This window comes from Oryzias latipes, chromosome 16, assembly GCF_002234675.1.
Source record: "Oryzias latipes chromosome 16, ASM223467v1".
Classification (NCBI taxonomy): Eukaryota; Metazoa; Chordata; class Actinopteri; order Beloniformes; family Adrianichthyidae; genus Oryzias; species Oryzias latipes.
Window position 1 is genome coordinate 15,890,844 of NC_019874.2, and position 14,218 is coordinate 15,905,061.

Below are 14,218 nucleotides of genomic sequence, written 5' to 3' on the forward strand. Positions count from 1 at the left end.
GAGACAGATGCCAGCTTGAACTAGGAAAACGAAGACGTAGGTGGATCTACTTGTCTGCAAGTGGATGCGTCTGAATGGAGCGGAGCTTCCACATTACAGCTACAAGGTCTTTCAAACCACATTTATTTTGTCTGCTCCTGATTCACAACAACTGGAATAAATAAATACTCCGAAACGTGATTTTAAGTTTAATTTTCTCCATATATGTCGTCCACCATGAGAAAAATGCCACAAAAACATTTTAAAAACACCAAAAACACGATTTTTCATCTGAGTGGGTCTTTAAATATACCTGTTTCTTGTTGTAGTCTTTCAGTGCAAAAGAAAATCCTTCTTCGAGTTTTCTGAAAACAAGCTCCATGTCATTACTCCACCAGATTTGTGAACCAGTAAGTGCAACTTGGGCGGGGAAGTCAAGAATCCATTGTTCTCTTTGTCTGTCCTCATACACCGACACCGCATTAAACAGCTGATCCCTGACACTTTTTTTCATGGACTCTTCTAGAGAAACAAGCCAAGTCTCCACCTAAAGCAAAGAATTTGAATCAGAAACTAAGTTCCTTCATGAAGGCAGATTTATTTTTTATTTTTTTGTAATTTAACACCAACCACATGCTTACCGGTCCATAACACCAGCACTCAGTTGTGAATGGAACATATTCTCTTTCTTTGCTGTACATGCCCACTGCCTGCTTGGGGTTAAGCATCTGTTCTGTTTGGGCAAACTCAAGATCTGACATACTGTCAAAAAGCTTCGATAGATGGACAATAACCTGCAAAAACAACCAATAATAATAATTATACACATGATAAATAAAATAATTTTATAAGTAGTGAAACTTCAGTTAATCAGAAAAACTTCACCCCTCTGGGATGACTCCCTTTAGAGAGGATGTCTAACAAGTTGGCAGATGAAATAAAGTAAAAGCGTGGAAAAGCTATTCTTTTTGCCTCCAGGTAATCCGCAAGGGCTTGTTCACACAAAGCCAACCTGTCAGAAAGAAGGCTCATTTAGTAAATAGAAGACCTGAAACTAAATACCAATCAGAAGAAATAAACAAAAACCTTTTCTGTAGATTGTCTAACTTCTCAAACAGATGTGGTATGTTGGTGGCCTCAATCACATTCTTAGTCCTAGCACTGTTCACCATCAAGACCTAAAAGCATCAAAAGCTTTTTTTTAATTGAAATTTGATTGGAAAACATTTTAATTTTCAAATTATCAACATGTAAATACAAACCTGAAACTCATTATCAACTTCCTGGAATCTCTGCAAATCTGCAGGCAGATGCTGACAAATGTCATCACAGCTTTTGAAGATACTCTCAAGGTAAGCCCACGTTTTTTGGACCTCCATCCAGATAATCAACACGGACTCTGCCACACTCAACTGGTTTTGTAGTTCCCGTACCTGGACCACAAAATTATCTACATGCTTGCTTTGAACCACAGTTTGGAGTCGAACCTTGAGGATGAAAAGAAAAAAGAAAAACTTTAGCTTCACTACAGTCGGCTTTTATACAAAATTCTATAGTATTCAATCAGTCTTTGCAAATGATAAAATTGCAGCATTTAAACTGAAAGTACTTGATCATGATTCTGGAAAAGGGTCAAGCTCTTCCTGCAATTGAGTTTTTTTCTAATGTGATAATGTGATATTTAACCAGTTCAATGATGACGCTTTATTTTAAGACGCAAAAAAAGTCATTAAATCTTATAATACTTAAAAATCTGCGGTAGAAGACATAAAACAAGAGCATCTTGTTACACTAAATTATCATCCTGTGAAGCACATGATAGTAACAGGTTGGATTATGAAGTCACTAATACAGCTGATTCTTAGAAATTGATGGTGAAAGGAGTTTTGCCCCTCCTTACAATTTTTTTACATGTCACAATGTTTTATTATGTCGTTTTGCCTGCAGTTCTACATGTGTATCAGTTGCAAAGCCCAATGGAATACTATGCTTCTGTACTAATTTAAGAAAACTTAATGCATCTCTGCATTTCCAACACCTAACAGCATCATGCAGTACATAGTTGTGGACTTTGGCATACATGTTGCCCCAGCCTTATTTCAGTGACAAATACAGCAAAAGTTGATTGTTGAAGCAGGCTGGGAGGCATATCTAAAGGATGTGGTTTTGCAGTCCCAAATGAAATTCTGTCCAGTGACCCTTTGCTTGCAAAAGTGTAACTTACTTTGAATGAAGCTTAATTCAAGCTTACCAAAGCTACTGTCTCTTATCTTGGGAAGTAGATTTGTTTGGATACTAAAATAATTTTTACTGCTCAGGTTCCTGTTTCCATCGCTCCACGAGAGTTTCCTTGGTTTCGATTAGTACTAGAGAGCATTTTGCCTTAACTTTGATTCTTCTTTGAGTGAACCCCTTAGTTCCACTAAGACTCTGATTTGGGACACCTAATGTGATGCATCTTTTATGACTAAAAGCTCTTCTCACACTTTCTATAGTAGTATTGTCCCCTAACTTTGCAGGACCATTTATATGAGGCCAGAACAGTCTCATAATTCAGAATTGCACACACTCCGAGTCACAAATGCACACACTTCAATTCTGAATTATGCGACTGTTCTGGCCTCATACATTTACGCTGTAGGTTGACATGCTAGTGTTGTACTGGTGTAAGATGATCCTTCTAATGTTGTCAATTGTGTCTACTTTTTTACAAATATATTTTATGTGGACTAAGTTAAGCATAGTGTCACTAAAAGAGCCTTTAGCCTTGCTTTGAGCCCTTCCTTCAATATTTTGAGGCCTAAACAGGTTAAACTCCTCATCTGCTGTCACAAACCTCTAATGACCTTGAGCTGCATGTTTAATGGTAAGTCTCGTGCTTTGAGTCTTTACAGCTCAGAATCTTTAAATTAAGATCTTATACAAGAAGGAGCAAGATAAAGTCATGGCTGACGGCTTCTGAACAATTTAAAATTGTTGATAGCTTGGCATTCATCTTAAGGAAGAGGGCATCTTTTATCATTGCCGTGTTTTACTTGCCTGCTTTTTGTCAAGGATGGAGTACCACAGTGCAATAGAGAATGATTAAGGAAATCAACACTAGTTTTTTTTTAAAAATGGCTCCTTTCTCCACCGTTACTCTCTTTCAGCTCGCTGAGAGAAGCTCCAGCTCTAGTCAATTTTGAATTCTTATGTTTGTTTGTTTTTCTTGTGGTAAAAAAATAATCTGTAGCATTTAACTTAGGTGTTGCATTCCTCCTTGTGTTGGGACTCCATCGTAACATATTAGAAAACACATACTACCTCATTGGCATGGCAACCTGAGCATTTCAGCAAAGATGTGGACACTAAACGTCTAATTGCTGGCTGTACCTCCCAGATGCATCTGCTGTGCTAGTTCAAAGGGAAGCACAATGCAACAATGCCCTGCGTTCCCCACCAGCTATAAATCTAAGGACTGAATAGTTACAGTGGTCCTGCTAGACACTCAGACAGGACCACCCTTCTTGTAGTCTGCAGTCCGCCCTTAACTAGCTTTCCTTCTCCCAGAGAAACACTTGACAATAAAGTTCTACATTCTACACGTATTATGCATCCTTTTACTACGTGAGACCACAAGGCATCTAAGTCAACAAATGGGATGTTTACCTGGTGGTCCTCCAGCATTTCAATGAGTTCTTCATCACATTTCAATAAAGGTATTGAGTTTTGATCATGTTCTTCATACAAGAGCTCTTTTGAGGCCCATGTTTGACCTATTTCTGTAACAATCTGAAAGAAATACTGGTTATGACTACATGCTTAATAGAAATAAAAAACAGTATCATGGTAAAAGCTGAAGTTCATTGCTCAAGGTTATTTTACTTGTACACAACAGCTTAATTGATATTAAAAATGTTATGTTAGGTGATAGAAACCTTCTCAATAGCCATCTCTTTGACTGCCTGTTCAACAACTTTGCAAATTTCCTCTTCAAACATATGAAGCTTCAAAGCCAAAAGCTCCCCCAAGGTGGTGCTGTCGGTCACATTGAAGCTTATCTGTGTAAAAATAAGAGCACTGGTGTGATTCAAAGTTCATGTATTTACACCATACAAAACAGAACATATGGTAAGACTAATGTTTGCATAGCATACCTTCAATTCTGGAGTTAGCTGCACCCAATGGCGCTCTCGGACTGCCAGGTTTTGCAGTTGACTCACAACTCGCAGTAATGTCTGCATGTTCCTTACATGAAGTTCTAATCCAGTGTACACATCCCAAGCGCGAGCGTCTTTATCAAGTTTCTGTAAATCCTACACGCAGAAGGCAGGTACACTACATTTTTTTGTTTATTCAATAATTTCTTATAAACAACATTTAAGAGGACAGTGAAACAGTAGAAAGTTGAATGTCATGCAGCACTGTGGGGGACCTCACCCTGGCAAATTTCCTAACTTCAGCATCTATCTGGTCCACATTTATCTGCCTCCATTTGATTATTGACCAGGTGTTCACTCGTTCCTAATTAGATTTAAAAAGACATGACTATGGGTTATGAGACTGGTGGTGCTTAATTGTGACATTGGCAAGAAAGCATTCAGGTCAGAATGCTTCAAAAAGGGCAAACGAATTATGTCACATAGATATAGGAGTGAGGCATTTTGTGTTAACTAGTGCTTTCTGAAGATTGAACTACTTACCTGGAAAAACAGCACTTTGTCCCACAAATCTCTCAGGATAGTGATCTCTCGTCTGCATTGTTTGATGTCTCTGAAGTCCGAAATAGTAACATCAAGCAGATTTGAGGACTCTTGTAACTGTGCTTTTTCCCTCTCCATATCCAAAATTTCTTTTTCAGACTATAAAACAAACAATGCAACAACTAACATTCAATGGATCATGCAATGCAACTTTTTTGATTATATTGTATTTGTTGTTTAACTCATACTTTCTCCAGACAATTGTGGGGGCTGGTGGCATTGTAACTGAAGGGCGCTACTATTTGGAACTTCTTCCGAAATTCACTGAGTTTTATCTAAAAAAGGAAAGGAGATAAATGTTTAATATATTTTCAATTTAGAGATTTCTTGTGGTCAAATTGATGACATGTTTTTCATAATCAGGTGTCATTTCTCATATGGTTTATTTCTGTTGTTGTTTATTTGTTTTGGACTGTAAAGTAGGAGAATGGGGATTAGAGAATCCACCTTTAAAATTTCCAAAATAAGATTAAAAATCTTAGATCACAATGACAAAAGGGATTTTTGACCTCAAAATCCATGCACTGTCTTCGCAAAATGAGGACTTCCGCACTCTGCTTGGGAGCCACCTCTTGTGACACTTTTAAGGTCAGTTTTTTAGTCTCATTCCACATTTCAGGAAGTTCCTGTAGGAAAAATTTTATGTTTTTTTATGACTATAAAAAAGAAAAAATAACAATCTAACCCTCAAAAAACAGTTTTCGTTAAAAAATTAAAAGTTACGGAAAATGCAATATTTTCTACTTATTTATTCATTTATTTCCCTCAAAATACATTTCATTACCTCCATTTGTGAGTAAAACACCTCTGGAATTGTTACTCCATAGCTCTCTAACAGACTTATTATGTCCCTGAGTGGAGCAAACATCTTGTCGGTGGTGCTTGTTTTGTCTCTGACTGCCAGCAGGTGTTTCATAACTTCCACGAAGCCTTTGTGATCTCCTTCAGTCAAAGAATGCCTGAGGCCATCAGCAGTGGCACGGAGGAATTTCCGCAGCTCATCAAAACTGAGTGTGAAATCTTTCACAATGAGAACAGCTTGAATAAGTTTGGTCTAAATTGACGAGGTGTGTTTGGATTTATTTACCTGTTAGTCAAATATGTCAAGAGGTAGTCCTTAAAAAGCCAACTCAATCTGTTAACAGTGTTCAGAAGCCCAGCTTTAAAGAACTTGATGTCCACCCGCAGCCACCCATCAAACACTACAAAGTCTTCCAACTCAGAAACTTCAGCATTCAGAGTCTCATAATAGTCAATCTGTAAAATTGAGAAAACACAACTTTTAAAAAAAATAAAACGATGACAATACAATAATAGGACCTAAATTAAATGATACCTGTTCCTTGAAGCTACCGATTGTAGGAAGGCTCCCAGAAGGCTCATCTGTTCCGTAAACATCCACCTCTCCAGTTGTTAGTGCATCTCCAGAATGGAGAAATTGACTAAGAAAGTTTTTCTTGTCATTTTTCCACAATGGAGTGTAGCAGTCAAACTTTTGCTGGTACTTGTCCGCTTTTTTTAAAGAGCTGTCTACTAGCTCCATGATTTCCTTTCTCAAGTCCAACAATTCTGGTATGCCATTCATTAAATCCTGCAAGGTGTATGCAGAAAAAATATGCAAAGCACAAGAATTAAATCCGTATACTTCACATGCAGACTAGACAGATAAAGAGATGTGCAAAAACACACCATGAGACCCATATGAGACTTCTGCAGTAAAACCAAGGACTGAAGACAAGCTGAATGCAGTAACATTATATGATTTTAAGTCATAATGAAGTTTTAAAATAAGGCATAAATGTTGATATCAAATTAGTACCTCATAGCTTTCCATGCTGAGATGAGCAGCTACTCTCCTGATACTTCCAGATGTTTTGAAAAGATCTTGGAGAAGTCTTTCTATCAGCTCATGGAATCCATCTGCTTTGCCTTGCTCCACTGGAGGACAGAAGGTCTTTCCTGAACTGTTCAGCACCAACTGAATGGCAAAAAGAGGAACCTGGTTTGGTCTTGTTGACATGTTTTCCACAAAAAACTGAAGACTGTGGTGGATGTGTTTGAAAAGCCCCTCTGCTATCATTTCATCAACATATTCCAGGTAAGACTGCCATTCTCTTGAAACAGGATCAGCATGGAACAGGACCACGTTCTCCTAATGAAATATTAGGGACATGTATATCATATTTACTTTAAGAGCCTACAGAAATATTTGAAATTACACTATTGAAATTACAAGAAACATGATTTTTAGAGCCTAATATTACTTGCAGCACAGACAGTATTTGGAATGCGTACCTGGATTTTCTCGTGTATAAGGTCTCCATCATGCTTCATAGAGATGTACTTCTTGCTGACATTGTTTGCCCTGTCATCTAGTGGCATTGGTAAGCCTTTCCGGGTGTCTTCTCTGCAGAACATTGTCTGTTTGCTCCATTTCTTCGTCAATGACTTAATGACCTCAAAGTTTTCCTTTGCGCGGCTGATTCGAGATGAGAGATCTTGGACAAGGTCCTTGGTGGTTCTGATGAAACCCCAGGAATCCTGATCCTGCCATGTCAAACTGGTTTCTGCTTTTGTCAGCAGCGAGTCTATGGCGTCCAGCTCTGCCTTGATTAGCGGAAGCTCCACTTTTAACATCGTCAGCTTGAGCGTGTTATAACATTCCACCAACACCTGCAAACTCCTGGAATACTTTAAATAAAGTTACAGAAAAAAACATTCATAAGTTGATCCTTGTAAAAAGCAAAGTCAATTATCTTTAAATTCCCGCTTCAATCATATTTTAATCTGTTTTTAAAGCAACCCCAGTGATCTTTTGATTACAAGTATGCTGTTTTTAGGCAAAATAAAACAACCTGTGTTGTTTTCCAGGAAAAGGTTTGTGAAGGAGTTAATCAGAAACCCACCTCAGAGTTGTGGGGAGAACTTTGTGTGTGGAAGTAAGCCTCAACTGATGTCCCATCATCCCGTTGTTTACGCTCTCTCCTGCTATCTTACAGCCCTGACAACCCCAAGCTAACATAAACAGTGCAACATAAATGGCGAGTAATTTTAGAACTGTACAGCTGTGCAGTTTTGAGCTATACCCCAGCTCAAATGAGGAAAACAAAGACGTTAATGTCACCTAAGTATTTTAAACAACCTTCCCATAAAAAACATTTAAATTGGAGGAAGTGAATGTAAATGTATGTGAGCAGGTGGAATGTGGGAGGTTCCTTCCTCACCTCTGTGAACATGTCACGCTTTTCATAAAAAGTCACAGCAGCTGGAGGAATGTTGATGTGACCGTGCGCCTGGATATACTTCACATCTTTCACGACTTCAGTCAGCTGTAAATTGGAATCACAAAGATTATTTACAAGTTTACTAATTTTTAATGGCAAGGACACTAATTTGCTTTTTTTTAAGAAAGAGGATTTTGCTTGTCAATATATTAGTCTTTCCAAAATATTTAATTATGATACCTTTATGTTAAAGTTGACTGAGATCAGGCCAGTAGAAGAATTTCTTAAAATCAGAGGCTTGCTTAGATGGATCAGGTATGCCTCTTCCAAACCATTGCACCAGTCAGAGTAAATGATCTCCTCATGCTGTTTGAGGAGACTTATCATCCTTAAGTATTTTTGGTACTCCTTTATCATCTCCTCCTCCACTGAAACTCTGAAAAAATAACATAAACAGCCCATTTCTTTTCAAATTTCCCTGTATTCTCAGATTCTACTTATATCAAAATAATATTACTGACAAGTGGCGTCTTAAGTATTCCCATGGTGTCTGGATGCGTTGTCTTAGCATCTTTAGCCACTTTAAAGCTCCAGATGTGTATGCCATGTTCTTGATTGGAGGACTTTTCTCCTGTGAACAATAAAGGGAAATGACAGAAAAATAGAATACTTTTTCAGGACTAATGTAGTGCATACTAATCATTTCTAATACCAGAGAAGCAAAAACAAAATTACCTGGTTCTTAAATGATTCGAACAGAAATTTGCAGCTTTCCAGCTTTACTCTGAAATAGCGCTGTAGCTGAGAGAAGATGGGCTTGCACTTTTGTCTGATTTCACTTCGCTCCAGAAAGGATGCAACCATCATTACAAGCTTGGAAAAAACAAGAAGGATGAAATTAGTCTGTGAAGCCATCACTTCCTATGTAATTATGTGTTTAAAGTCACACTAGTCATCAATGAAACTTACTTTTAAAGCTGATTCTAGACTTGAGCAATCCTGAAAGGCCAAACACAGCTCGCTGGACAACCGGCATTCTACATCTGCAACCATTTTTTTGAATTCTGTGTACTGGCTTTCAAACACCTTCCAACAAAAATGACAACTTTACTGTATTTAGTGGTTTGTTTTTCTGTAAAATTAAGCTTAATTACTCAGGGATGTAAAACCTTTATCAAATCGTAGCGAAAGTAAGATGTTACCTGTGAGCTGATGTCAAGTGGGTTGTTTTGACTGTGCATAAGCTCCTGGCAGTGGTTACTGAAATCTTTGTAAATCTTAGCAACACATTCACCGTAGTGATGCCCAGTAATTCCACCAAATTCTAGTTTTTCCATCTTCCGGTACTCTAAAAAGATTTCAAGCACATTCTACAAAAATAAACAAATCAAAATGATATTTAAAAAAAAAAAAATCAAAAACATACAGAAACATAATGCATTTTAGGTAACATTTTATCAACTAGATATCAAAAATGACACATTTTCTCACCTCCAGCTGTAGCAGACGATTTGAGAATTGGTTAAAACGGGAAAAGATCAAGCCAAATGGAAAATTCCAGGGCGTATGTTTGACTTGGTTGGCCAGTTTCTCCCTCTGGTTGAGGTAGTTTTTCTCGAAGCAGCCGAAGACTTTCATTACCCTTCTTACCTTGTGCAGACTTTCCTCTAGATCCTCTTTGAGAAGGAGGTCTTCTGACAGATATGCACAACCCTACGGAGTAAATCAGTTTTTTTCCCCACACTTAACCAAAGATGTCAGATTTACTGAGAGCAGCAGAAGGACTTGTGAGCAACACAATGTGAAACATGTATTTTGGTAACTACCAATTATGAAGCTGCTGTAGATGTTTGGAGATGAGGCAGTTACCTGTTCGATGAACAGGTTGCAAACCTCTTGTAGTAAAAGCACAATGCGAGCTGGTTTTTGATAAGATGGGCAGTTAGTCCAGATGAGGAAGAGTGTGTGAAAAAGTGCTGGGGTGTACGTTTCCAGGTGTAGAAAATTTTTCTCTTCCAGCTGAGAGAGCAGCACTTTCAGTGGTTGTAGAAAAAGGTGGATTTCCGTGGCTTCCTCAAGCGCTTAGAGTGTTTAGGGGTTTCATTTATTTTTGGGAGGAAAGGATGTGTCATTAACATGTACCGGTACTGTTATTATGTTATGTTTCATTTTTTTTTATTCCAAGAGACAAACTATACTCTTAAAAAAGCACAGGCCTTACCTTTAGACACACTGTCAGATAGAGTCTTGACTGCTGGATGATAACTGCTCTCCAGGGTCTTCAACATATCCACCATCTTTTCAACAATAGGACTTTGAAGCTAAAATGCAAAACAAACCAAAAGATTCTGTAGAAAATTATTCAAATTGTAATTTAGAAAATTCTAAGACAAGGAGAAAGCATGCCTGTTGAGTGATGCTTTCCAAATTGCTCATTCTGGAAAACCAAAACTCCAGCTCTGCTTTGGGTCCTGGATTAAAGCCGAGGAGGTCAGATGAGTCCCTTTTTAAAACGTCCTGGATCAGACATGACCAGTTGACGATGTGAGTCTCTATGGTATGACCTAATGCCCTTCCAGAGCTCTGATCCCTTTGAGAGAAACAAGAATTTGTCTTAAAAAGCTTAGGTAACCGAAATGAAAATCTCATTTTTTGGTGTTATTTACATTTGAAATGGGTTGTATGAGTGTTTAATCCAGTCAGCTGAGGTTGGGATGGGGAGAAAAATTTTCCCCAAAGCCCGTCCGTGCACAATAGCTGTTTTACTGTGAACTGACTCAACATTTCTAATGAGGTCGTCAGACAAGGGAGAGGGCCAACCATGGTGGTTTTGCTTGTTTGTCAGGAGTGGAACAGAGATCTAGTAAAGGAAAACACAAGCCATTCAAGCAGGAAACACTCCTAAAATGTACCACACCAACACAAATGTGAATTGAATGCTTTGGTGAGTGCCAGAGGGGAAAGGAGGTACCTTCTCCACAGTGTTTGAGAGCTGCAGTAATGGTTTTGAAAACAAAACGCCATAAAGCAGGATGTCTCTGTAGTTGTCATTGTGGATGGACACATTTGTCTTCTTCTGTATGTAGATTTGTTTGCTTTTAACATCAGATGGAGCCTACAAGTAAAATGCAACCTTTGAAATATATCTAACAGTATAAATGCCTTAAGATAAACGAGATTGAGAGAACACTTTTATTCGAAAAAGCTCTAAAAATTGCAGCTTCTCTCATGGACTTACCTGATTTGAAACATCAAGCGAACCCGTTTCTGATAAGGAGAAAAACAAAACTGTCTCTTTGTCAAAGAAACGCTTCAAAGATGTTTGGAACTCTTCTTTGGCGGCAGTTGTGTTCCACGCTCGTCTCTGAAGTCGCAGGAATGCGCAGACTTTGTCCTTAATAAACTTAACTCTGTTGTCCTCCAGAAAAGAAGGGGCATTTTCTTCGTCTGCCATGACAGGTCGTCCGTCCTAACAAGCTTTACCCGCTCCGCATTGTATTTAAAACATGTCACAGCGTAGCAGGGAAAAGAAAAGAAAACTTAAACTTGAAGCCCCTTCTCTCTAGCGTCAGAAACTCACTTCTCAATCTCAGAGGCTCAGACTCTGGTTGCTTAGCAACAGCCACAACATACAACACTTGCTAAGCAGCTAGCTTTCACTGTAAAGCACATTAGCTCCATCTTAGGAGTTTGTAAACTATGTAAGCCTTCCAGAGTCATGCTGCATGTGGATTTGTAGTGTTTGTTTGTTTCTATTCCCAGGCTGTTGTTGGCAACATTGAATGATTCACACATTCACATTGCCGCTGAAGACACTTGCTATGAGAAGTGTATTTATTAACAGATTCTGATTTCATAGAAAGTTTCAACAGCAGGATACTTTTTATGGAGGCCTTTCATTATTTAGTTTAATATCAAGAGAAAGTAAGTGAATTAATGATACAGTGCTGTTTCCATCTGATGTTGCCTAATCATAAAAACAAACAAATCAATATAACTAAAAAATATTAATAATTATTAAAGCAAACTTGCTAATAAAAATTTGCAAATTATTCCAACGCTCGATGGAACCTAGTTTTTTTTCTCACATCAAGTAACTTTCAAAATCAGTGAAAAAATAAAAAAAAGCTCTGCACTTGTTTCATTTTTCATTTTAGCAGAACATCACTGTGTTAAGCAACCATCTTTTGTCATTGGTTTGCCTAAATTCCTTCTCAGATCAGCCTAATGTGACTGTTATGGCATAAATTGTTTGCCAAAGATTGATTTTTGGGTTTAGCCTTTATTGGATTGAGTACGTTTTTCTCTGTAACTTTAACTCTGTGAGGACAGTAAATTTAGAACGGGGCCAAATATAAAATTGTATTAATTTTGAGTAAAATTTACTCTGTAAATGTATTAGTGCATGAAAAACAGGAACATAACATGAATTTTGGAAATGGCATTATTAAAAAAGAAATTGTAAATGAAAACTGAAAGCACAAAAGCCTGCAAAGTCCCTGAAAATGTGGTTCTCACTTGGAAGGAATGCAACACTGACATTTTCTCAATGTCAGTTGCTATGGTGCTTAATAACGAGCAAAGAGTAATTCAATCAGCTAGGATATGAATGGGCCTCCGTTGTTGCTACATTTAAGGAAAACTAAAAGCAAAAGAATCCTCAAGGACATGACACAGAATCAACATCAAGAGCAACTTCTGATAATAGTTTTCCATTTAACTATTTTTCAAGCAGACAAAAAACAAATAGAGATTGCTCCATTTTCATCGGCATTAGTGTGTTGCATTAAATGAGATTGCATTAAATGAGATGGTTCAAGTATTATTAACCCAGTGTTTAGCTTGTTCCCTGTTTTTATTTTTGTCTCATGTTTGATCGAAATACTTCCTGATATGATATCAAATATGATCTTGTTATTTGAGCAGTAATTGGCTGTTACAATCTTTTCTTTTAACTCTGAGTCTGAACTCTTTTTTGTTCTTTTACTTTTTTTTAGTAAAGTTGTTTTGAATTTGAATTATGAACCAAAAGTAAGACGCTTTCTGTTATAGAACTGATTTAAAATATCTTCCAACAATTAAGTTTATGTCAACTTTTATCTTAGATGGACATCTACAATTTAATTTCTGTAGCCAATTGTGTGAGGATTCTAATGACTTAAAATGTGTTGTTATAAGAACCTACTTATTTTGAAAAATATCCAGTGTAGCGATCCTGTGCTACAAAAACATCCTATAGTTTTCTAAGAGATAAAACTTGACTGAATATTATCTACAAAAGACTCCAGGTAAAACAACAACACAGTGTTCTTACTTTCTCAGAACGAATAAAAAACAGCATCAGGACTGCAAGGAAACTTAGGCCTACACATCTCACTAAAACAAAAACCATTGCTGGGTCAATTTATGTGGCCAATGAGGGTAATAATATTTGTAGAAATGTTTGCCTCATAAAATGTTGGAATCATAAACAAAAAGTGTTTACAGTTTTTCTCAGTCGCTTTAGTACAATTCTCAGATCAGAATGAAATTCCCAAAACTATTTGTTCAATCTTCACATCATGATTTCACTTGTGCACATCATATAAGCAGTTTCTCACTTCTTTGAACAAGTTGCAATTGCTTTGGTACATCCATGCAAATGATTCTGTACAATCCTCTGCTCTTTCCTACATTATCAATTGTTTATGTCATGTTTATCAAAATGTATTATATAGTTCACTGTGCAATAGTCTTACTCCTCAAAACACCTAGTCATTAGTTCATCGTATAAGTCATTAACTGCAAAATGGTTGACCAAGTTGTCAGAATGTGACAAACATATTTCGCTGCATTGCAAGAGAGGATATTCGCTGTGATGTGGATGAGAATTTGTGGCCTAACATACAGGAACGACAAGAGGTGTAGGAAGATCACACCAATTCCTACTGCACTGCCTGTACTGTTGTACAGGATATTGTCCTATCTTTTTTTCCCCTTTCTGTTACTGTTCGCAGTGGGTTTTTTCTATGTTGGTATGACATGGTCTGTCAACAAATTACAATATGAACAATAAAAGTGTAAAGGTGAATCTTGTCCAGTCTCTTGCAATCAAACAAAAAAGGTGTAACTTACATTTTACAATAATTGTCATCAAACTTTTAGCCATAGTTTACATCAGAACCTCCCTCTAAAGTACAGTTATATTGACAACATGAGTAATTTGACTGTCTTGTTGGTAGACAATGACACAAGGACTTGACATTCTGATGGCACTGACATGTTCAATGACAT

The 14,218-nt window shown here is 37.4% G+C and overlaps 2 protein-coding genes across 2 annotated transcripts in view; both read right to left on the bottom strand.

The window, feature by feature from the left end:
• Positions 1 to 10,278, bottom strand: part of LOC101158632 (dynein heavy chain 11, axonemal) — a 36,615-nt gene extending 26,337 nt beyond the window's left edge. The window contains exons 1-26 of the mRNA XM_023964142.1: positions 10,167 to 10,278; positions 9,815 to 10,026; positions 9,437 to 9,658; positions 9,148 to 9,315; positions 8,915 to 9,031; positions 8,681 to 8,818; positions 8,467 to 8,576; positions 8,186 to 8,381; positions 7,946 to 8,050; positions 7,017 to 7,412; positions 6,541 to 6,873; positions 6,058 to 6,312; positions 5,809 to 5,978; positions 5,506 to 5,728; positions 5,231 to 5,347; positions 4,910 to 4,996; positions 4,662 to 4,820; positions 4,399 to 4,482; positions 4,116 to 4,274; positions 3,897 to 4,019; positions 3,628 to 3,750; positions 1,242 to 1,466; positions 1,066 to 1,157; positions 865 to 991; positions 621 to 773; positions 293 to 526 (exon numbers count right to left, since the gene is read on the bottom strand). Coding sequence (XP_023819910.1) covers positions 293 to 526; positions 621 to 773; positions 865 to 991; positions 1,066 to 1,157; positions 1,242 to 1,466; positions 3,628 to 3,750; positions 3,897 to 4,019; positions 4,116 to 4,274; positions 4,399 to 4,482; positions 4,662 to 4,820; positions 4,910 to 4,996; positions 5,231 to 5,347; positions 5,506 to 5,728; positions 5,809 to 5,978; positions 6,058 to 6,312; positions 6,541 to 6,873; positions 7,017 to 7,412; positions 7,946 to 8,050; positions 8,186 to 8,381; positions 8,467 to 8,576; positions 8,681 to 8,818; positions 8,915 to 9,031; positions 9,148 to 9,315; positions 9,437 to 9,658; positions 9,815 to 10,026; positions 10,167 to 10,242 — 4,404 coding nt within the window. The 5' untranslated portion in view covers positions 10,243 to 10,278. The remainder of the gene's footprint in view (positions 1 to 292; positions 527 to 620; positions 774 to 864; positions 992 to 1,065; positions 1,158 to 1,241; positions 1,467 to 3,627; positions 3,751 to 3,896; positions 4,020 to 4,115; positions 4,275 to 4,398; positions 4,483 to 4,661; positions 4,821 to 4,909; positions 4,997 to 5,230; positions 5,348 to 5,505; positions 5,729 to 5,808; positions 5,979 to 6,057; positions 6,313 to 6,540; positions 6,874 to 7,016; positions 7,413 to 7,945; positions 8,051 to 8,185; positions 8,382 to 8,466; positions 8,577 to 8,680; positions 8,819 to 8,914; positions 9,032 to 9,147; positions 9,316 to 9,436; positions 9,659 to 9,814; positions 10,027 to 10,166) is intronic.
• On the bottom strand, positions 10,266 to 11,532 carry LOC111948940 (dynein beta chain, ciliary-like). Its single transcript, XM_023964143.1, has 4 exons — positions 11,184 to 11,532; positions 10,917 to 11,060; positions 10,612 to 10,805; positions 10,266 to 10,535 (listed from the first exon to the last, which is right to left on the bottom strand). Exons 1-4 carry the CDS (start codon positions 11,397 to 11,399, stop codon positions 10,304 to 10,306), a joined length of 786 nt encoding a protein of 261 aa, XP_023819911.1. The 5' UTR covers positions 11,400 to 11,532; the 3' UTR covers positions 10,266 to 10,303.
• Positions 11,533 to 14,218: the final 2,686 nt, after the last annotated feature.

Bases quoted from the DNA above. Each gene is read 5' to 3' on its own strand.
- LOC111948940 (XM_023964143.1), bottom strand. From the start codon at position 11,399: ATGGCAGACGAAGAAAATGCCCCTTCTTTTCTGGAGGACAACAGAGTT. The intron at 10,806-10,916 runs GTACCTCCTTTC...TTCCTTTACTAG, and splicing joins TCTCAAACACTGTGGAGAAG to ATCTCTGTTCCACTCCTGAC. The intron at 10,536-10,611 runs GTAAATAACACC...TTTCTCTCAAAG, and splicing joins TCATACAACCCATTTCAAAT to GGATCAGAGCTCTGGAAGGG.